We start from the raw sequence: 22731 nt of genomic DNA, 5'->3' as shown, positions 1-22731 counted from the left end.
CCAGTATGCGAAACTGCTACCGCCTTTGAACTTCGCCCGGCCTGCTTGTAAATGCATGACAGTAGATGCAACCGTGCTTGATCTGGATCGCTTCACGAATCCCGGAAAGCCCCAGTCCCATACACAGATCGGAATATGTTGCCCCATAACAAGGCATACGTACTATGACTTTTACGTGCTCGTTGCGAAGATTAGATGGGTCTACACTGATACCCTCGTGGGGTGCGCCTAACCGAGTACCTGACCATATGCATCCGTATAGCATCAAGGCGCTAACCATTACCTCACATCCCGCCATCCTATACATTGGCATCCTCGAATGTTCTATCTGCTCGTCCCGCATGGTGTTAGTGGCATCTGTGCGCCATCGTAGGGCAAGCCCTTGCTGCTTGCGCGCCCTATCTGCGCGATTCGACATGCAGCGCTTCTCGCGTGGTTAGGGCCCTGTCCCTTCGATGTTGTCTTGTCTGCATGTCGGTTAATGGGACTCGATGGCCGTTGTTGGCGGGGATGCTACGGAATCGCGACTGCGGTCGGCGTGTAAGGGATGCTTCCACCTAAAGCCGCCTCAGCGCTTCCCGCCGTCCGAGGATCGCATCCGATGCAATGAATACGGACAGCTTTCGACCACGACGATAAGAGTGCCCGACGTGAGTCCGCATCTCTGCTGCGACACGAAACGTCTGCGCAGAAAGGTCAAGAGTGGTTGGGATGACGCTGTGTGCACCAGTATTGACGCAGATAGCTTGATAGAGTTGCCCAGCACCGTGTGCGGCCGATAATGAAGGCCGCAGAGCTACCCGAGCCCAGGAAAACGTGGATTGAGATAGTCAATGAGTTCAACACCTGAGCGGGGAGACCAACGATGGGAGGCTGTATGATCGAATTACCACGCCATACGGGATCCCCACACTTCGCAGTCGTGGAGCGTAAGTCGAAGCTGTATCGCCGGTACGTGGACCTGTCTTGCCCTATGCTTGCGATCGAGTTGAGTCCGCCGCGCCTGAGGCGATCGTGCTAAGTTGGTCGGTAGCCCAGAGAAGTCCGTCGGTGAGTCGGGCGGTCCCCGTAGTTCACCGACGGTCGTCACAGCAGCATAGCCAGGACGAATGGGCCAAGGGGAGACCAGCACGTCACGTATAATCGAAACTTCTGGGGAATGTTTGAGCGTGAGTTCCTTCTGAACACGTATCCGGCCAAATCGCACTCACCGCGGATGCACTGCCTTCAACGGCACTGAGTAAAGAATGTTGAGGTTCGAGATGTGGCCGTGCCACATTCCATACTTGGGATATGGTCTGCCCGTTTGCGAATATTCATCCGATCTCCCGTATGATCCTGCATGGCGTGCAGACGGAGGTATCGTACTGATTATCGTAATTCCGACGCAGATGCAGTGACCTTGCTCAGCTGTGATCCAGTCGAGGATGAACGAGGACCAAACATGGTCGCGACGACCAGCTGTCATCTGCAATAGGAGTTGGATCAGAAGAGCAGGTTTCTCCATATTATGCCCGGTGTTCAAGCATCGGCACGCGCCCACATCCATGTTACGTAGCATTTCAACGTAAGTAATGATGGGGATGAAGTTACCGGCCCTGCAACTGATACATAACTCATTCGTATTGAACGGACAGGGACGCAACGTAACGTACGACATTCATTCAATACCGCAAAACAACCTTTCACTCAGCTTTACGTCGAACCACCCCGATTCTGACCCTGGAGGACGGTGTCGGCCTTCCGACGAGATTTATTGCAGGCTCCACGGAATCGGAATATCCGATGCCCTCCTCCATATTCTCGGCTTTGCGTTGGGTGTCCGCTCTATCGCCCACGTTGTGGTGGTACGGATAGCCACCGCCGTAAGTCTCGGCGAGGAAGGGCGACATATCCACGTCGACGCCGAACGTATTGGTGATCGCCTCAATGGTACGGATGATGGCATAGTGCACCCACATCACGGCTGCAAACACCGGGAGGCGCACAGGTAGTATCGAAGCGGAGGTGCCATAACTGCTGCCATAGCCTTGCCACTCCTGGTTCGCAGAAGCCGCGGAATTGTACGGGTCGGGCGGGCCCGGGTGGGAATACATTGACACGATGACGAACTGGTAGAGCCCACCGCAGGACGAATCAGTTCCCGAGACTGACTCGGGCTGGTAGAACAACGCACGTATGGGAAAATCAACGCGAATAACGCCGGGCTTGTCAGGCCGCTGGCGAGCGAGCATAGTATGGCCGCCGGGAAACCTAAACGGCGGTGTATCGCCGGAGTAATTCCGCATAATGACAGTCAGTACTGCATTTTACGTGGTCATCAGAACGTGCGTACCAAAGCCTAGATAGTACGCCCAACGCTCCTCCAAGTTTTGCACGCGGGCCGGGAGGTTAAGGCCACGTCCGATCCACTCTGATCTGTATGCAGATGTCTAAGCACAGCGATCACACCGTCCTTATCATGTCACTCACTCGAAGAAGTAATACCTGGATATATCACGTTCTCAACGAATTGCATGCAGCTCCGATTGTAGTATCTCACGAGTTGACCCAAGACAGGAAGATGACGCTCAGAGGCCGACCAATCCATGGCACGAACGTCAGAAGGAAGTCCAATAACACGCTTGCCATGATCATAGTCCATCGATACGCCGATATCAACGCCGTCTGCAGTAATGCAGCGGATGTCCGTGTTCTGCGCGTGGAGCCGATTGTTGGGAACTCCAGCGCTGCCGCAGCGCGAGGACCATGTAAAACCGTGAATGTCCTTTTCGAGAGGAGGCTGCACCAGGCGGTCTATGAGACGTGGATTTGTAGCATAGCAAGGCTCAGCAGATCGTACCAATCCACCTATGAACGCGGAGTAGGATACTCACGTTGAGATACACCGAGGCTCCAACTATGGGACAAAGCCAGAGGATTTGGTAAGCTCCGCCCAAGTTTTGATGTGCCCAGCTCGACCCCTGACTGTCTCGGACCAAGGGATGGAGGAATAGGTCGAAGAAGTGGATAAAGACGAGCGAAAGTATGTTCAACAGCAGTGATTTGAATACGTTCGTTCGAACTTCCGGGTCACTACACAATCATCAATGAGAGAATGCAGCCAAGATATCACACATGAACTTCCAGACATCCGCCAGCACATCCGGGGTGGTCGGAACGGTTGCGGGGACTATAGAGCGAAGCGGATATAACATTCAGGGTGATTCACCTCATGACAAGATTATGCACGACGACCCAATTGAACGAGTCGGTGATACCACGCCAAGCCCATTTTGCGTGTAGAGAAAGGTCAGTCAACAGCAGAGCCGGAGATTTAGATGCAGGAAAGGACATGCAACCTAGAAGAATACAAACAATCGTTGAAAGCAGCCTAATGCCACAACGCGCCCACGTGGTGTGGTATATCTTGCTTTACGCCTTGATGGGCATAAGTACCCCTTACTTGGTACTCATCACACCCCATATCGCGATCAATCAGGCGGAACTGGTCGACGAGTATGCGACTCGTGCATGGCTGCGCTCAAATGTTTAATTACATGCTCCAATCCTCGGGAGACGCGGGTCTTATAGTTCCCTCATCGGTGGAGATGGCGAGTCGGGTCCTGTTTCGCTTCGCCCTCCAGGGCCAGTGAACGGAACCAGTCTTTGGTTTACGGCATTCATTGGGGCTCTAGACGGGTGGACTGGGAATGATGGAGGAACAGAAGGCAACGAAGGCACCCACCCCACCCTCATGTCCTTGGCATTGCGGGCATTGTCACCATCGGACGGAGGTCCATCCTAGTGTCGGTTCATCTTGGGTGCGCAACGCCCAGCATGTTGCCGAAGTACATATGGCTCGGCCACTCGGAGTAATATTGCGTGTCCCGACCTCACGAAATTGATCCCCCCGTTGTAAAGCCCAAGCCAATACCCATCGGAAGCTGCCGTGCTGACGATCGCGGGGCTAATCCATGCGGAGAGACTACTCTCTACTCACTTGCCTTCGGCTTTCTTGCAGACCTTGTGATTGCTCGATGCGCACATCGTGACGCGCGGTTATGGGGCCCGAGCTTCCCAACGAGCCTTGGCCTGCACCTTCGATGCCATAAGCCCGGAAATCACACACGGTTTGAAGTTTTCTATGCATCCTTTGGACTCGGTGCTCATTCAGACGTAGGTTCGAATAAGCCAAACGTGTATATCGGAGATCAAGTCCGGCTCTCACGGGTGCACCGGTTCAGGCTCGAGATCATGATGGACATTGTTGACGTCGATGCCCAATCGCTCACCGTCCCACACGGCAAAAGAACCCTGAAAACAGTGTCCCAGCACAGGTACGCAGACCTATCGTGGAAGCAAGAATGATTATCTGACCAACGTGTTTTTGCAAAGCAACTCCTTCGCCCATATCTCATTGACTACCTATCTCCTACGTCCGGCGAGGACGCTTTTACTAATTTGGGGTGGTCCGCGCACTCTCAATAGGCTGCGCAATTGATTCTAGCAACCTTTAGTGCTTCACTCGAAAAGGCGTTCATGGCCGCGCCTGAGCATGGAGGTTATCGGTGCATCAAACCCGCAGTGAGGCCCGTCGCGACGGGCTCGCTTACTCCAACTGACTCTTTGAGTGCGTATCGCCCCATGTGGAACATGTCATGGTTTGCGCCGCAGGCTTCGAGCCCTTTACCAGGTGGGTCCCATCCCGCACGACGTTCGTGCTCCACGACCGCTTCTTGACATTCGATCTGTACAGGCCCATGCGCGCCGATTAAACGGCTTTAGTGGCTATTGGCACGTCGCCGTCTTTTGGGCACTAAACGGTCGGCGACCCGCACGGCATGAGGTGCAACCTTCTCGCGAATCATTCGGATTCGTTACCACCATTTGAAAGTGCATCATATCTTTCACACAAGCAAGGAACAGAAGCTGTTGCCTCCGGCAACCTCTTTTGTCCGTATGCTGGATAGGCTCCCGGGTACCGCCCAACGCGAAGAATATGCAATTACCTTTCTCGACCTGAAGAAGATGATGCGTGCATCCACTGCCGGCTCCGCCCCGGCGTGTGAAGTCGAGTTACTCGCTGCGTGCATTTAAGCAGCGCTGCTCTGGAGTTTGGTCTCCGGTGCACCCCCGGCAAGCCACGGCAGCTCCTACGATGTCCTCTTACGACCTCGAGAAGCAAACGACCACCGCCGATGAGGTCTCGGTGATGCCCGTCGTCATCGAGGCGGGCAGCTCGTTACCAAGTGGTAGCAACTCTACCTCGAGTATTAAGGAGAAGGAGAAGGTTCGGTGCCCACTTCTCTGAAAGTTGTACGACGACCCAACATGATCATAGCTCGAGGACTCCGAAGATGACATTCCCAAGCTCGAGTCATACCCGATTCCGCCCAAGAAGGGCAATAAGGTTACTCGCTACCTTCTCCGTGCGTTTAACGCCTTATATGTGGTTTACGTTGCTAACTCTCGTGAAGACAACTTCTTCTCGACCTACAGGAAGATCTTCACCGTCGTGTTCTTTGCGAACATCACGGCCCTGATCGTCTTCACCGTGAGGAACAAGGGCCTGCCCAAGGCACCCGAGGTCGGCTCCGCCGCTTCCGCCAACCTCATGGTCACCATCCTCTTCCGCCAGGAGAACTTTGTCAACATCGTCTACGAGATCCTCTGCGCGTGCCCCCACTCCGCACCGCTCTGGCTCCGCAAACGCCTCGCAAAGGCCTTCCACTACGGCGGCGCCCACAGCGGCGCCGGCGTCGCCGCCGTCTTCTGGTACATCCTCTACACCGTCATCGCCACCCGCGACTTCACGCGGATGAAGAACACGGCGTCGACGGTCAACGTCGCCACTTCCTACGTCCTCCTCGCCTTCTTCTGCTTCATCCTCGGCGGCGCCCACCCGTACTTCCGCCGGACCTACCACGACTACTTCGAGGCCATGCACAGGTACTCGGGCTGGTGCGCGGTCCTCACGTTTTGGACACACACCATCTTCGCCGGACTCGAGTACCGCAAGCTGGAGCCGAACCCGCCCTCGCTCGGGATGTACCTCATCACGTCGTCCAACTTCTGGACGTTCGTCATCTCCTCCAGCGCGACGCTCCTGTCGTGGGGCCGTCTCCGCCTCCGTGACGTGTACCCGGAGATCCTGTCGAACCACGTCATCCGGCTGCACTTCAAGTACAAGAAGATGCCGCCCTTCTACGGGCTCAAGGTTTCCACCCGACCGCTCGTCGAGTGGCACGCGTTCGCGACCGTGCCGGACGAGGAAGGTTTCTCAATCGTGGTGTCGAACGCCGGGGACTGGACAAAGGAGGCGATCATGAACCCGCCGAAGAAGCTGTGGGTGCGCGGGTACCCGCTCCACGGCCTGCTCTACACGTCCAAGCTGTTCAAGCAGATCGTCGTCGTCGCAACGGGGTCCGGTATCGGCCCAATCCTGTCTCTGCTATATGCAGATATTACGCCGCGTCGCGTGCTGTGGTCGACACCCAACCCGGAGACGACGTTCGGAGACAAGATCGTCGCGGCGGTGAACAAGGCGGACCCGAACGCGGTGATCTGGAACACGCGCTCGCAGGGGAGGCCGGATATGGTGCAGCTGACCTGGCAGCTCGTGCAGGAGTGCAATGCCGAGGCGGTGTTCATCATCTCGAACCCGAAGATCACGAAGAAGGTGGTGTACGCGATGCAGACGAGGGGCGTCGCCGCCTACGGTGCTATTTTCGACTCATAGTGGCCTTCTCAACTTTGCGCCCTCTTTGTGCCCTGGGATACTCTTCATCGTCTGTTATTCTTGCTCTTCCTTATCTAACTGTAGAAACGCCATGCGCTGATATCTGTATCAACAAACGACACCGCCACGCACGCACGCTTCCCGTCACGAGTGTTATGTAGTGACCTCGACCTCTTCTATAGAACAGTCACCGTTGTACCAAAAAGTCATAACGACAACTAGACGCCTTACGTTGCATGAACGATCGCGATAAGAAGGTAGCCACAGCCACGACACATAGACGGCACTCGAGTACTCAAGTTCGTGGTTGATTAATCCAGACGTCCAGATAGTGCATTCACAGGTCGTACATTCACGAGACGAGACAACGCAAGGAATACCACAAGAGACTACATAAAGCAAGGGAAGCAAGAACATAATTATATAACGTCAATGAAGCGTTACAGCGTCATCGTTTTTCGAACGCGAAAGCGAGATAAATGTCTACCCTCCATGTCAGCATCCGACACAATCACAGTATATGGTTCAACGTACTGGCTGCCTCCCATTGGTCCTCGTCCATCTGGCTGTTGCCGTCCTTGTCGGCGACCTTCATGCGAACGAGTAGTTGACCGAACTCGGGATCGGTCTGATGCTCGGTGAACACATGATGGAACTCCTCCTTGTAGACCTGATGCAGCCCGTACTCCGCCGCCATCCTGGAACAACCTCGGTCAGCACATATCACATCGGGTTCGGTATCAGATAATAGGCTCTAGCAAGGTCATCGACGCAAATAGAACTTGACACGTTAATAGCGATCGGCCCAGCGGGAAGGATTCGCGAAGAGAAGTGCCGGAGGAACCAGAGAAGACGACCAGCGATGAGGCGATGCAAGGGTTACGGGAACTCACTGCGTGAAGTTGTCCCAGTGGACAATGTACTCGGGCACGTCCTCGACAGCATCCTTCAGGAAGAAAGAGTATCGATGACCGAATATTGGCCGCTTGACGCGATCCTCAAACGTGATCTTGTAGACCGAGTTGCCGAACGAGAGGTCCTCGGCGTCTGGTGGCAGCTCGTCGAGGCGGCTCCTGAGGATGTCAAGACAACAGTAAGCAAGGTCATGTGCGTGTAATGACGACGAAAGGCGACGCGTTCAGGTCAAGGAGACGTAAGAAAGGGCCGAACTCACAGCAGGATGTCGGCGTTGGGCACTGTGCCAAGAAATATCCCACCAGGCCGCAACCACTTGCTGACGTTCTCTAGCATGCGCCGCACTTTCTGCACAGTTTCAAACGCGTAGTGCATGCAGAATTGCATGGACACCTATACAACATCTATGAGCAGCCCTAGAGGATTTATTGACGGCACGTACCACATCGAAGGGTACCGACAGCTGGGCGGGAGTTAACGCTGCCGATAGCGGGTGCGTATAGCAGTCCAACGCGGCGAACGTTGCTAGGAAAGGCGATCCTTTGAGCGTTTGATAGCGCCCCCGCGCCTGCTCCACGGACACCGCAGCGATATCTACGTCCCAGATCGCGTTCAGCCTCGCTCAATGCGCCAATAGAGGAAAACGTACCGAGGCCCACATACTCCCTGACGGGGCTCTTCGCCCACTTGATCAGGTCTCCGCCCTTTCCACAGCCCATGTCCAACACCTTACCGCCTTTCGCCGACCGGCCGTTTCGACTCATCGCTTCGGCATGGCCCGAACCTGCCAAAACGCAAACAGTCCGTCAGCCCCGCACCATCATCTCATAGCTTTTCTCCACAGCACAAGGCAGGCAAAGATAACGCGTGATAGCATCAAGAACCCCAGGCAGCGCAACATCACTCCAACAGCAGCTGGGAGCGCTCCGCCGGCTTCAGAAATACAAACGGTTGCACGAACATCGGCCCCCGTCTAAAAGCGCGCAAGACAGATGCTGTCGCACACCATCCGCGTTGCGTGATGCGCCAGCGCGGGCCATGCGGCGCGTCCATGACGCGCGCCAGCACATGCATATGAAATCGCGAGCCCCTTGGCATAGGCGACATAGCCACCGGCCCCGAGGAGCGCGAGAATCGAGGACCTGAGAAAGCGGTGCCAGGCGGGCAGGGAAAAAATAACCGGAGTTCGGCGTGATAAGAATAGAAGCAGGGACAAAGGGCAGTGATAAGACGAATTCATGCGCCAGATTAGATGCGAGATAAAGGGCGAGGCGCGCGACCGCCCAATGTCTGCGGTCCCCGCGGAAGGCACCGATAGAATGACAAAAGCGCCGCGCGCGAGGGTGCGGTGCGTGATAAAGCACGAATCGCAGAGATCGTGGACCTTCGAAGCTCAAGGGACGCTGAAACACAAGGAAGACTCGAAGAGCTGCGCGCATGCGGGAGTAGGAAACAACCCACATCTGCCTCCGAGCGCCCGCAAAGTCACACCTCGGTGAGGTGAAACAAACATGAGGAACATGCTTTGGAACGTTGGAAAAGAATGAATCGGATCGCAGTCGATACCGTATGACGGAAACCCTCGCAAAAAGGATCCGGCACCTCGAAGCGCAGAAACAAGATCCAAAGAACGATGAATAAGGAAGGATGAAAAGAGCATGGGCGAAATTCCAAAGACGCGTAAAAGAATGAAGAGAACATAGTGCAAATAGAAGACACGAACGGGGTAAAGAAGCAACGAGACAGGAAGGGTCGCTCACCACCTGTATGTCGCCCCGCGCTCGGACTTGCCGCGAGCGCGGGATGCGCGAAGCGCTGGATGAGCACGCTCTTCACCCAGTTGTTGAACGACTTGAGGCCGATGATGGGTGATTGCCTACGGGCGTCCGGGCCGACGTCCGGGCGGGCGTTGTCTATACGGGCAAAGCAGTCAGAAGCGGGCACAATACATCAAGAGGACAAATGTATGTCAAAGGCGGAGCAGAGACCGGATGAATGCGTGAATATATGCGCGTCGATTTCAGCCGTATGGAGATGAACGTGGCAGTGGTAGGCTCCACGGCGATAACAGACGGAAGGAGCGAAATTTTGGCATATGCGAGGAGGAAAAGAAGCGCAAGCAACAGGAAAGGTTAGTCTTGCAAACTCACAGTGCTCTACGACCAAGCCAACATCCTTGCTCTTCTTCACCGGTCTCTCCCCTTCTGCGCCCCATGGACGCTCCCGCTTCTCGCCCACCTCCTCCCGCCCCGACCTCTCCCCATTCCGGCGCTGGTCGTTATGCGGATGCTGACTGCTTTGAGCGCCAGACTGTTGGTGACCCTGGGATTTCTTGGACTTGAGAAGGCGCGCGCCGAGCCCGCCGCGGGTCATCCATTCGGCGTACAAGTCGGCTTCGGCGGGCGTGAGCGGCATGAGGAGCGAGCTGGCGGGCTGCGTGAATCGCCGCGTGGGAGCGTAGGGCGTGCCCCGCGAGCGTGCCTGTCCTTGTTCATGACTACGAGGTGGAGGCGAGGCTTGGACGGGTTTAGGCGGGAGCGAGAATGTCGAAGGGGATGAGGCTAGGGTACCTTGCCGTTGTTGTCGTTGTTGCGGTGGTCGCGGGCTTTCGGCCATCATCGGCGATCGTGCGGTGTGTCCGGCTAAGGTCGGTATGGGCGCTGACGTCACGGTGGTGGAAGGTGTCGACGATGGAGGGGCGGCGGAGGCGGCGGAGAGGGAGTGAGAGGATGGAGAGGCGGTGGAGGGACCGGGCACCGTCGAGGTACCCGACGGAGGTTGTTCGGGAGTTGCCGTCGGCAGTGACAGGTGGCCGCCTGGTGGATGTGACGAAGAAGGGGGTGGTGGTGCTCGAGAGGAAGGTGGAGGGGTGGGAGGACGCGGGAGGGCGAGCGGAACGGAGGCGGGCGAAGGAAAGGTGGGGGCGGAGATGGGGAGAGGTGAAGGCCGGGATGGGCCCGGGAGCGATATTTGGGGCGGTTGCTGTTGCTGCTGCTGTTGTTGAGATGGCTGGTCCTGCGTTTGTGGAGCGACGGGAAGATGAGCCTGCATTTGTGGCGGCTGGGATGGTGGTTGATGGTCCGTTTGTTGTTGTTGCTGTTGCTGTTGCGCTCGCGCCAGCTGTGCCTCGCGCACCTTGGCTGGAAGCTGCCTCGCTTGTCGTGGTTTTGTCTGGAACGTGCGCTGCTGTATTACAACGGGCGTGAACGAGACGGAGGGAGCCACGCCCGCCAGCGGGCTCGGGCCCTGTTCCGATGGGCTGGTCACGACGCCACCTCGCGGGCGAGAGTCGATGGGGATAGGCGCAGGAAAGGATAGAGAGGGGCCAAGGGAGCCCGGAAACGCGAGCGATGGGGCGGTCGAGGCCGTCGACGGCGCGCTGAACCGCGGACGGGGGCCCGCGCCTGAGACGGGGACAGACGCTGGCGTCTGCATGGACGGCGCTTGCGGGGTCGGGCGCAGGAGGTTGCCGATCACGGGCGAGCGGCTTGCGGGCGACGACGAGGGTCGCGAAGTAGACGAGCCGGATGTGCCAGGGCGAGAGGACGAGAGCGGGGGCTCGTCCACGGGGTTGAGGATGGACGACATCCGCGAGGACGCCGGGCGCGGGCTGCTGCTGCTTTCCGACCCCGATCCGCCTGGCGTAGCCCTTTCCCTATCCCTCTCTCGTTCCCTCTCCAGCGGGTAGTATTGAATTTGCTGATGCTGATATGCGAATGGGGCCTCGCGATCGGCGGGGCTGGGGAACGGGAAGGAATGCGTGGCGGATTGGGCGCCGGCCGTCGAGGGTCCCGGCGTGAACAGCGGGGAGGTGGCGGAGTCATAGTCTGCATGCGCAGGAGTGGGTGCTGGGGCGCTGTTGTCGTCGTTGAGGAGAACAGAAAGATCGGTCGCGCGCCGCGCCAAGCCAGGGCCGACCTCGGTCGGGGACGAGCGCACGGCGTCGCGGACGGGGTCGAAGGCTGGCATCGCGCCCTCCTGTGCTGGCACTTGGTGAGAACTCGAGAGAATAAATAATCGAGCTTTTTGTCGAGGAAATCTCAGAGAGACTGAGCCGACGGAGAGCGGCGGGCGGGGATGGGACAGGCGGGACGGAGGAGGTGAAAGGCGGCGGTGGCGGTGACTCTTATTCGTGCCCGCTGCGCAGATCAAGACGCAATGCGCTACAGCCTTCTGCCCGGCCCTCCCGTTCAGCACCGTTTCAGTGCTGCACGGCCCAGCCCTGTGACGCGCACCAAGATCCCCGCATCTCGTGGCTGTGCTCATCTCCCTTGCTCGTCGCGAACAACGACCAGGCCGCGGTCCAAGCCCGTCAAGATCAGGTATAATATCAAGGGCAGAGATGGCGTCGGGCACTGGCACGGTCAAGTCCAGCCTCTCGCTGGCATTGCCCAAGGTGAGCGAGCATATCGACCGAGACAGAGCGCAACGCTTTCTGACGCACACCCCCGGACACGCGACAGCCTAAACTGGTCTCGCGGAGAAAGCTCAGAAAGGTGAGATGAACCTGCTCGGCGCGCGCGTGATGGACCGCAAAACCCGCACGCGTGCATGGCCCAACACTCGACAGGTCTTCTCTCGCGCCGGCCATGCAGCGACGGCGAACTGACTGCTCGCGTGCCCGTTGCAGTACTCCTGGCTGTTCGACATCTTCACCGTCGAAGGCTCGGTACGTCTATTTCCTCCCTTCTCCGCCTTTGATTTCCCCGTTCTTCCGTGTCGAACACTCTTGGCCCGTCTACCGAGTTCTACCCGCCACCCTTTTCTTTCGCCCTCTTTACTGCTTCGCGTATGCTTACAGCATGTGCATCGCTTGTAGATCATCGGTCGTATCGTCGGTCCCGTCTTGACGGTGACCATATTTGCCACCGGCGTAGGTTCCTCTCTCGTCACATTAGCCGGCTGGCCGGCTTGCTGACCCCATTCAATCGTCCGGCACAGGTCGCATACCTTTGGTCCAAAGGGCACGATGTCCATCTTACTAATTCGGTAATCCCCGTTGTCGCCGTCGTCGTACGTGTTCCATCTCCCCGCCTTCCTTTTCGCCGCTTCGCCTACCCGGGTTACTTGGATCGTTTCACGGCCCCGCTGATTTCGGCCTCTTCTTCCGACAGGTCGGTCTCATCCTTGTCTTCAGGTACGCACGGTCCTTTGCCGACGTGAATACTCGTTGAACGCCGAGACCATAGGAACGGGACGTCCTACGACCGTTATTACGAGGGCCGTAAAGACTGGGGCACCCTCTCCTCCCATGTTCGTTTCTGTCCTCGTGCGTCCTCTCTCCAGCTATCTAACCCATTTCGCAGGTCCGCAACCTTACCCGCCTTATCTGGATAAACGTCTCCCTCCCGCCTCCTGGCGCGGCCAAATCCACTCCCCAATTCCCTCTCCTCTCGGACATCACCCCGGAGCAGCTCCGCAGACGCAAGCGGCGCGTCATCAAACTCGTCCTCGCCTTCGTCTTCGCGACCAAGCACTACCTCCGCGACGAAGACGGCTCGCACTGGCCCGACCTCCGCGCCGTCCTTCCCGCCGGCTTCGCGCGATTCGACGAGAGCGGGTACAGCACGCAGCGGAACGACTCGGCGGACCACCTTGGCCAGCGCTCGCGGCATGATTCGTCCGCCGCTCAGAGCCAGAACGGCGGGAAGGGCTACGCCGCGATGGAGTCCTCGCACGACTCGCTCACCCCGACGCCGACGCTCCTCGGCGCGAGCAGCCACACCGCCGCGTCCTCGCGCAACGCGACCAAGCGCGTCCGGCCCAAGCGGTCCAAGAAGAATCTCGCCGCGGTGACGAGCACGACGCCGCTCCTCGGCTCGTCCCAGCATACCTCGCACACGACGGTTGAGTTCCACCCCCACGCGGATGCCGCTAGCCTGCCTCTGCCGCTCCTGTGGGTTTCCCTTCACTGCTTCGGACCTAGTTTGACGTACAACGTTTGACTTGACTTTTCCAGGCTAGCGCACGAGATCAACCGCGCCCTCTTCCTTTTCAAGCGCGATGGCCTACTGGAGACCGTTGGCCCCGCGGGCACAAACGCGATGAATGTGCTCGTGCAGGGCATGGTCGACATGCTCACCAACATGGAACGCGTCGCGAACACGCCCATTCCCAAGTCCTGTAAGCGTCCCGCGTACATGATCTGCATGACACGTCTGGACGGTATTGTATGATGCAGATCGCATCCACCTGAAGCAGGCCGTCGGTCTCTACCTCTTCGCGCTTCCGTTCACGATGATTCAGGACCTCGGCTGGGGCATGATTCCGATCGTGACCGTCGTCGCGTTCACCTTCATGGGCATCGAGGGCATCGCGGACGAGATCGAGATGCCGTTCGGGAGCGACGAGTCCGACCTCCCGCTCGACACCTACTGCGCGGATCTGAAGGAGGAGATCGAGTGGGTGCCTTTTTTTACCGCTTTTCACGCTTGCGCCTTCTGGTTGAAGCTGATGGATACGTCACGATCGTCAGGTACCTGCTCGAGCGTCTACCCGAAGGCGGCGAAGGCATGGCCGGTTTCGATGACGGCGAGGGTGACGACTAGGTTGGCTCGGGGGTACGAAAACAAGCACTCATGATCACGATTCGGAACACTCGGGAAGAGGACAGTTTCACCTATTGCTCGCCGAATGTCGAGCCTGCATGCATGCAAACACACATATATACCCGCACGAACGGTCACGTATATCATGTTAGCCTTGACGACTCGGATCAATCTCATAGTTTGCCACATCCTTTCACTGCATTCGCGTCCGATGCGGCCCCTGCTGCAGCGCGCCCCTTGGGGCACGTATACGCTACACCAGCGCCGTGCTCATCTTGGGCTCATTTGGATCATCTCGAACGGATGAGATCAAACGAAAATATATATGCAGTTCTCTACTCCACCATCTACCACCGCCTCTTACCCTCGTCCACCCACCGTACTCAATGTTTTGTGGTAGTGCATCGCATTCACGCAAACTCCGGGGTACAGTGCTCGCCAGGACCGTATGGCTTCGACGTGAGCGCGGTAAGGCCTGCAGAATTCTCGGACGTTTTGCGCCCACTCTGAGGACCGGGCTTGGGCTTCTCTCCCTTCGCAAAGGCGTCTAGGACTTTGCGCGTGGTCTCGGGAGTGAGGTCCTCCTACGTCGAATGTCAGTGTAAGCCGAGCGGACAGAAGGGCGGTGGAACAGAGTAGCGGCTATCGACGTCATCGAAGGGACTGCCCCAGAGGAAATATAATGAGGAGTGGGCGCATGGACAAGGAGGATCCAAAGACAAGACTAGTAGGGGCACGCACGTAGAAGTCGTCGCCGACGACCATCATTGGCGCGTTACTGCACGCGCCCTGGCACTCGACCTCAATCACGGTGAACTTGCCGTCCTTGGTAGTCTCTCCGGGCTTGATACCACCGAGGTGCTGGCAGACGGTGTCGAGAATGAGCTCCGAACCACATCCTCCCAACATGCAAGGCGTCGTGGTGCAGACTTGCACAAAGTGCTCGCCAATCGGTTCCCTGCGCAACGCACGCCGGTAAGCCATCGGGCTCAAGAGCGAGGTAGATACAGGACACATCTTGGAAGACGATTGAAGGGGTTCGTATAAAACAAACGTACCGATTGAACATGGTGTAAAACGTCGCGACCTCGTACACACGCATCGGCGCAAGCTCGAGCAGCTTCGCGACGTAGTTCATCACACTGATGCTCGTCCACCCCTTGTTCTGCCTCTGTCCAAGGTCGAGGAGCGGTATCACCGCCGCCTTCTTGTATTGCGGCGGGTAGTGCGAGATGATCTCCTCGGCGCGCTTCATGTTCTCCGGCGTAAACTCGAACGGGATCTGAGCAGTACATCATACACATGCGTTGGCGGGCTCTCTGACTATCCAGTATAGTGATTAAGTACCTTCGGGTTGTTATACGGCGTGTCCCGGTGCTACAAAAAGCCTACATAAGTTGCTAGCACGGTCGTCGGTGCATTCCGGACACTCACGACGAACAAGGCGTCGGACCGCCGCGAGAGCGACGTGGAGATGAATCGTCTCCGGCATGGCCGTGTCGCTAATCTTTGAACATTCCGGAGGGCGAGCATGACGAGCGAGAAAGGATAGAGGGTAAACGGAGGGAGGTGGTGGTGACGGCGGAGAGAAGGTGAGAGCCAATCAGGTGGCCGGGATTCGCCTGGCGCTCGTCGTGTCCCGGCGCTTATTCTGAGCTCAAACTTAACCTGAGGCTTCAATCTGGAAGTACCGCACAACCTCATAGCGTCGCTGCACACCAAGACATTTCCTAATCAATACCTCACTTGACGAAGGGGCCCAGTACTTCTGATATTTCTTCCAGATACTGAAACTGTAAAGCCGAGAATCCTCTGTCAAGGTGGGCGTACAACTTCCCGCGACGACCAAATCTTCGTCGACGTCTATTACATCCCTACGATCCTACCTTGGACAAACTCTCTGGACGAAATTGTGATATATGACAATGGCGCTCTCACAGGCTTGCCTCGTCGTACCTGTGCGTGCCGTGTCGTCGTCTTCTCGATGCCTGAGAATCTCCAAAGCTCGTCTCGTCTCACCGGTTCACTTGGCTGCCTAAGGGCGGCACGATACCGCAGCAACGCGAAATGGACGTTCGCCATCTCCGCAGCGATCTTGCATGACTACGAGGGGTCTCCAAACAGAAGCATGATCCATCCGTGTCGTCTCCTCTTGGGATGCCGATGACATCCTCTGCGTAAATTTGGCGATTTCCCTTGCTCTGACCTTGAAGTACCCACCTCTGTCTCATGCATACATCCAGGCGAAAGACGTGTACCCCGTGCATCTATCGCGGACTCCACCGGCGGACTTCAGGTTTATCTTCGGAACGGTGACTCCCCGACTGTTGTGGTGCCGTCCATGCGACCGCTCCAGCGTCATGTTGACGTACGCTTTTCCTCTTAATATCTTCCCGCAGCTGCAACTTGCATGTTTCTTTCAAAGGATGTATGGCGACAGTGCCAGTGAAACACAGATCTGCCTTCACTGGGGGGGTCAATAGGAACAGGGACCTGCTATGGCTGTTCACCTTTTTTTGCAAAGCTCGCGATGCGCGGGATCGATCGGACCTGCGTCGACGACCTGATCGTGAACTTGTTAGGGTGCCCCGAATGTTGATGCCCAGAGTATGCCCAGCCGCCTCCGTTCCTTCCACTGCCGGACGGCAATATGGCTAATATTGACCCCGGCCTGCCGACGATGATGCAGCGAATGCTCGTTTGCAGGCTTGGGCTTTTGTGCGGCCTTAGAAGACCATCAGCACCACCATCTGCACTGATACCGTGCATTCACGGTGAGATATTTCTCGATATGTTGCTCGACCCGTGAAGGTACTTCGTCGATAACGATGACATCGGCGCTCACACAAGTGATATCAGATATTCCGTTCGGCTGCTGTGCTCGTCATGCAGCATCGTTGAGGGTTGGCATCACCCACGATTACGTCGCTGCCGCCAACCATGCGTAGAAAATTTTCGAGCTCATGCGACGCACGAATGACTTGGAACCGGGGTGACTGCGCAACAGACACTCCAGCTACCTTCGGCACGTACATAACGTCTATGCGGTTGGTTGAAGCGAGTTACGACCCTCTTGCAATACAATCGCAGGCGCATTCTTCACTCCTCAAATGACCGCTTGGCGGTCGATCGTCATGGGCGCATACTCAGGTGTGCCGACGGGATCTACACGCTTTTTTTCATCAGACGCTCGATCAACGCCTTCTTCAAGTACAACCCCGACCTCCCGGTTCTCACCCGCTGGCGCTCGCAACTCACGGTGTTGCTCGAGTGTAAAACGACATGCGTACAAACGGTCGCCGAGACTCTCATGGAGCCGCAGACATGAGACCATACTCCGTATTACAAGAGGGACCAAGAACCTGCCATCGTGGCGCGTAAATTTCGCACAGGCACCCATTCACAAACTTGAAGCGTTCGAGATCCGCCACCGAAACGCTATATGCGACGGTGCTCCATGGATCCCGAGCTCGTTCTCGCTCCTATCCCACGGCACAGCTAATCGTGCCTGCCCGCCGTGCCGCCGACGTCGGACATGGGAAGTTAATAGAACCCGGGCTCACAGGGGCTAAAATCAGGACCGTTATTTATACCCGCTCCTCCATGCCAAGCTCGGGGCCTCGTCTAATCCACGTGTAAATCGATGCCTCGACATCGAAGAGTCGGTTGGATCCTGGTACCGGACTGCGTGGAGTGCTATCTACCAGGTTGTGCAGGCAAGAATGGAACAACGTCATGCAGCTCCGTGTATCCTCCTGGGCATCGGCAATACAGCACTCTCATGGCGGAGTGCATATGCTCCAAGCCGCTCACCTGGATATGTTATCACTCACCAACCCAGCGGTGACGGGAGAACGGGAGTCCCGCATGCCTCGAACGCCAGCGCAATGGCACTTTCCATCATAGCACGGCGTGAAGGTGATAAACCCGTCCTCGACATGAGCCGAGCGGGTGCTCCAGCCGCTTCAGCCGCACCCACCTGCGCGGTTGCGTGTGGCAACGGGGTCTCGATAACCTGTGAAACCGCACTCTAACCCACCCCTATCGAGCTTTGCGGGAGTAGTAAGAGACGATAGCTATCAGATTAGATTGCAGTCCTCGCACGCACACAAGGCATCCCGCGGTGCTAGTGCCAACTTTACTTTTGGTTCTCTGTCGAGCGGGAGGAGTGCTGTTATCGCTGTGACGAAGATAAGCAAGTATTCCTAGCACGCGCAGATTTGATCCCCCATGTCTTTCGAGCGGAAAAGGTTCTGCCATCGCCGTGAAGAAGATGACAAGTTATTGGTAGCACACGCGCAATCGCAACCTTGAGCTTGGTCTCACCACGTTCGCGATAAGTGCGCAGAAAGGCGTGAAATTTCGTCTAAGTACAGATGCGTCTATGTAACAGGGTGAGGCAGGAGGAGAGCATGCGAGCGAGCTCGAACAGTATGGAGACAGGAGGCATAAAGTACAGGAATAGGGGTACAACATCAACAACGATACCATCGATATATACCCGGGTCACCGAGTCTCGTCAAAGCGTGCAGAAATCATACAGGCGTTATCGTTCTTCGTTCGACGGGTTTTTTTACGAGTCGAAGATGGCGCCGTAGGCGGCGACGCCCCTCGTCTGCATCGCGTACACCACCTTCTTCGTGATCTTCGGGTTCGAGATGATGAACACCGCCTCGGCATTGCACTCCCGCACGAGCTGCCACGTCAGCTGCACCATGTCCGGCCTCCCCTGCGAGCGCGTGTTCCAGATCACCGCGTTCGGGTCCGCCTTGTTCACCGCCGCGACGATCTTGTCCCCGAACGTCGTCTCCGGGTTGGGCGTCGACCACAGCACGCGGCGCGGCGTGATGTCCGCGTACAGCAGCGACAGGATCGGCCCGATCCCGGACCCCGTCGCGACGACGACGATCTGCTTGAACAGCTTGGACGTGTAGAGCAGGCCGTGGAGCGGGTACCCGCGCACCCACAGCTTCTTCGGCGGGTTCATGATCGCCCCCTTCGTCCAGTCCCCGGCGTTCGAGACGACGACCGAGAAGCCTTCCTCGTCCGGCACGGTCGCGAACGCGTGCCACTCGACGAGCGGCCGGGTGGAGACCTTCAGCCCGTAGAAGGGCGGCATCTTCTTGTACTTGAAGTGCAGCCGGATGACGTGGTCCGACAGGATCTCCGGGTACACGTCGCGCTGGCGAAGACGGCCCCACGACAGGAGCGTCGCGCTGGAGGAGATGACGAACGTCCAAAAGTTGGACGACGTGATGAGGTACGTCCCGAGCGAGGGCGGGTTCGGCTCCAGCTTGCGGTACTCGAGCCCGGCGAAGATGGTGTGCGTCCAGAAGGTGAGGAGCGCGCACCAGCCCGAGTACCTGTGCATGGCCTCGAAGTAGTCGTGGTAGGTCCGGCGGAAGTACGGGTGCGCACCGCCGAGGATGAAGCAGAAGAGGGCGAGGAGGACGTAGGAAGTGGCGACGTTGACCGTCGACGCCGTGTTCTTCATCCGCGTGAAGTCGCGGGTGGCGATGACGGTGTAGAGGATGTACCAGAAGACGGCGGCGACGCCGGCGCCGCTGTGGGCGCCGCCGTAGTGGAAGGCCTTGGCGAGGCGCTTGCGGAGCCAGAGCGGCGCGGAGTGGGGGCACGCGCAGAGGATCTCGTAGACGATGTTGACAAAGTTCTCCTGGCGGAAGAGGATGGTGACCATGAGGTTGGCGGAAGCGGCGGAGCCGACCTCGGGTGCCTTGGGCAGGCCCTTGTTCCTCACGGTGAAGACGATCAGCGCCGTGATGTTCGCAAAGAACACGACGGTGAAGATCTTCCGGTAGGTCGAGAAGAAGTTGTCTGCAGGAAGATAGATGCTGTGTCAGCGTGGGTCGATAACGTCCGGAGTAAGGCCGACGACTTACGCCACAGGAAACGAGTGATCTTGTTGCCCTTCTTGGGCGGGACGGGGTAGGACTCGAGCTGGGTCACGATGCCCTCGGTCTCGTCCACCTGATTGGGGAAGGGGTTTAGTCGAGGCCAACGTCGTCGAAGGGAGGATGGCAATTACCTTATCCTTGAGATCGTCCTCGTCCTTGTCCTGCAGACTGGTACCCGAAGGCGAAACGGTGCCGCTGGACGCGCCGCTCGGGGTCTCGGTACCCGCGTCCGCATGGAGGACCTCGGCGATCGCGGCCTGCTTCTCGAGGTCGTGCTGCGTCGTTGCGGAGGACATGTCGCAACGAAGGCGAGGGGGGGAGGAGAGGCGGGATGGGGATACCTCCCAGATAGCAGATCGCCCTCCCTTTTATAATCGTAGAGGGAGGAGGAAAATCTGTGTGCTCGCGTCAAAAGGGGCCGGAATTGGGTGTTCCTGTCATGGCGTTCCCTCGCGCTCCGACGGGGACAGCCAAGGATGCGTTCGAGCGTGTGCGCGCGATGCGCGCCGTGCGGAGAACCGGTGAGAAGGGGAGAGCGTACCCGCCACCTATCTGGGGGGCTGTAATGACCCGCCAAGAGCGGTCGGACTGCCCCAATCCGGGCGTGATATCACTGAACCTCCCGACGAGCCACTCAGAGCCCGGCCGAGGGAAGGGGTTCGCGCCTCGTTATCTATAGAGCACGCCAGGGCAGGTATGCAAAACCGTTGGAAAAGAATTGGAACGATTAGAACCCCCATTTCACCCTCGTGGAGAGGCGAGATCTAGCGCTCTCACCATATGCGAAGGAAGGCCGTTATTCATTAGGAGCGGGAGGCGTCCCATGTGGATGAGGAATAATACGTCGTTTGCTCCAGCAAGCGCGGATGGCAACGGGGATCTGGACAGCGATGGGCCCCGCCTTCGTCGCGTTCAAACTGGGGTAGATGGCGGTGCCTGCACTCCTGACTGCTGAACATAGACGGTCGTCGACTTGTCGAGGTTACATCGGGTGCGGTGGATGCCCTCTCCCTCAGTCAGGCTGAAACGGCGGGGGGTGCAAGCCGGGAGTGGGAACTGAGCGCGGGTCTGGGCGTGATTCGGTGGGTGATGGCGAGCCGGATGGGTGCCCACGAAGCGACGACGGCGCCGTTGGGCAGGAGTCGGATGCGTGGTCGGGCCCCAAGCCGCACAGCGTTTCGTGTTCGGCATCGGGCACGATTGCAAGTGGGAGGTGAGAACGAGGCTGAAAGCGGACGGCGGTGCACGTGCTGTCGCCAGCTTCGCTCCCGCTTGGACAGATGGGGGGCCTGAGCTTCCCTTCTTGCGAGTGCACATCGCCTCACCGGAACCCGGTCTCGCGCAAACGGTGCAGCCATGTCCTCCTTCCGGCCAGCATCGGTAGCGACTGCACATGCGCACCCCACCGCCCGACCAAATCGCCGGTCGCTTCGCCGCACCCGCCGCAATGGAGACCGCGTCGAACTCTAACGCTTCTACTTATAGACCTACACCGTATACTTTTGCACCACTCGCGTATTCCGACGGATTGGGCTAGATGACCGAACACTGAACAGCTATCAGGGCCAGACGAAAAAGGTCCGGAGACCGACATCTACCGTCACAAATGGCTAAAACTCGTGCCAGTGTCCTCGACCGTGAGCGGGCCGGCACGTACGGGGGTTTAGGTGTAGGGGTCGTCTGAACAGGACTGCGAGTTTCCATCGACGAAACGACTTGGCAGCAGCACTCGCGAACATCGCCTCGACGCATATAGCACTCCTGCTCGCGCTGCGAACCACCGGTGGTCTTTCACGCCGCGCACTCCTTGGCATCGTCTCATCGATAATATGGACCTCTGCACATCCTAGCACGGTTCCAAACGTCGTGGGTATCCGCCAGTCGATAAGCGAGCCCACGCCAAGTCTTCCATCGACCACGCCCGACGAACGATCGAAGCCCCGATACTCACCGTTCCTTGAGGCCGCTACTTACAGGCCGCGGACAATGCCGGATACCCCCCATATCGATTCCGTCGCTTCGAACCGTCGTTTCACATTCCTCATGCCATGTTGCTCTTCCGCCGCGTCAACGTCGCTTCCCGCGGCCGTGCCCCACTAGGGCCCCGCCGGACGACGCCCTTCGTCCCACCGGTCGGCGCCAGACTTCGCCTTCTTCTTCTCCCTCTCTCTCTCAACGTACGTTACACTCGCTCCCGCAACGCAACAGATAGGTTCTTTTGCCGCCGGCCCTTTTCCCACCGGCCTGCCTGCAGATCTTCCCCCTCCCTCCCCACCAGTCTTCGAGGGGGGCACCACCACGTCAGGAATGCTGCGACGTCGCGCATACAACGTCTTTTCTTAGCCCACCGCGACATGGCCCATGCTCCGCAGCCTTGCGGTGGGGTGCTCGACATTCACGAGATAACCAGTGAACCTGCCCCACAGTACACCCCAGCCTTGGTCTCTGACCCCCGTACCGACGGTACTACTCATGCCGCGACAAGACCCGCATAGCGTTTTCTCGCATCGTGCCTCGCGATCCAAATTCCGCTACACGAGAGTCGAGGTCCCCGTCCCCCCCCGCCGCCTGGTAAGGGAGTCGCGCTCGCCGATGTCGGCGGTGGCGTATGAAACCCCCCCCCCCCCTCCCC

At 57.9% G+C, this 22731-nt stretch overlaps 6 protein-coding genes across 6 annotated transcripts; 2 read left to right on the top strand and 4 right to left on the bottom strand.

The window, feature by feature from the left end:
- Window positions 1–875: 875 nt before the first annotated feature.
- On the bottom strand, window positions 876–3466 carry PUNSTDRAFT_121199 (uncharacterized protein; the record flags this gene model as incomplete). The annotated part of the gene is made up of 8 exons (XM_007385113.1): window positions 876–1152; window positions 1212–2111; window positions 2177–2253; window positions 2336–2418; window positions 2473–2487; window positions 2543–2796; window positions 2877–3075; window positions 3462–3466. 7 exons carry the CDS (start codon window positions 3464–3466, stop codon window positions 1686–1688), a joined length of 1059 nt encoding a protein of 352 aa, XP_007385175.1. The 3' UTR covers window positions 876–1152; window positions 1212–1685.
- A 1341-nt stretch (window positions 3467–4807) lies between these two features.
- PUNSTDRAFT_88876 (uncharacterized protein) lies at window positions 4808–6937 on the top strand. The gene is made up of 3 exons (XM_007385112.1): window positions 4808–5272; window positions 5324–5411; window positions 5460–6937. The coding sequence occupies exons 1-3, from the start codon at window positions 5141–5143 to the stop codon at window positions 6719–6721; spliced, it is 1482 nt and encodes a 493-aa protein (XP_007385174.1). The 5' UTR covers window positions 4808–5140; the 3' UTR covers window positions 6722–6937.
- A 110-nt stretch (window positions 6938–7047) lies between these two features.
- Window positions 7048–11605, bottom strand: PUNSTDRAFT_88872 (guanine-N(7)-methyltransferase; the record flags this gene model as incomplete). The annotated part of the gene is made up of 10 exons (XM_007385111.1): window positions 7048–7204; window positions 7256–7419; window positions 7615–7794; window positions 7896–8029; window positions 8079–8230; window positions 8286–8420; window positions 9397–9549; window positions 9787–9837; window positions 9931–10241; window positions 11439–11605. The coding sequence occupies 10 exons, from the start codon at window positions 11603–11605 to the stop codon at window positions 7170–7172; spliced, it is 1482 nt and encodes a 493-aa protein (XP_007385173.1). The 3' UTR covers window positions 7048–7169.
- Window positions 11606–11978: 373 nt separating this feature from the next.
- On the top strand, window positions 11979–14184 carry PUNSTDRAFT_135584 (uncharacterized protein; the record flags this gene model as incomplete). Its single annotated transcript, XM_007385110.1, has 11 exons — window positions 11979–12032; window positions 12100–12132; window positions 12267–12305; window positions 12456–12509; window positions 12578–12649; window positions 12751–12773; window positions 12826–12889; window positions 12943–13532; window positions 13596–13759; window positions 13818–14037; window positions 14112–14184. The coding sequence occupies 11 exons, from the start codon at window positions 11979–11981 to the stop codon at window positions 14182–14184; spliced, it is 1386 nt and encodes a 461-aa protein (XP_007385172.1).
- A 269-nt stretch (window positions 14185–14453) lies between these two features.
- Window positions 14454–15773, bottom strand: PUNSTDRAFT_104301 (uncharacterized protein). Its single transcript, XM_007385109.1, has 5 exons — window positions 15619–15773; window positions 15532–15561; window positions 15243–15466; window positions 14926–15142; window positions 14454–14768 (listed from the first exon to the last, which is right to left on the bottom strand). Exons 1-5 carry the CDS (start codon window positions 15715–15717, stop codon window positions 14595–14597), a joined length of 744 nt encoding a protein of 247 aa, XP_007385171.1. The 5' UTR covers window positions 15718–15773; the 3' UTR covers window positions 14454–14594.
- Window positions 15774–18757: 2984 nt separating this feature from the next.
- PUNSTDRAFT_135582 (uncharacterized protein) lies at window positions 18758–20395 on the bottom strand (the record flags this gene model as incomplete). Its single annotated transcript, XM_007385108.1, has 3 exons — window positions 18758–20019; window positions 20085–20172; window positions 20231–20395. 3 exons carry the CDS (start codon window positions 20393–20395, stop codon window positions 18758–18760), a joined length of 1515 nt encoding a protein of 504 aa, XP_007385170.1.
- Window positions 20396–22731: the final 2336 nt, after the last annotated feature.

Source organism: Punctularia strigosozonata (genome assembly GCF_000264995.1).
Source record: "Punctularia strigosozonata HHB-11173 SS5 unplaced genomic scaffold PUNSTscaffold_8, whole genome shotgun sequence".
In the NCBI taxonomy this organism is placed as follows: Eukaryota; Fungi; Basidiomycota; class Agaricomycetes; order Corticiales; family Punctulariaceae; genus Punctularia; species Punctularia strigosozonata.
This window is presented reverse-complemented; position numbering and strand designations above follow the sequence as displayed.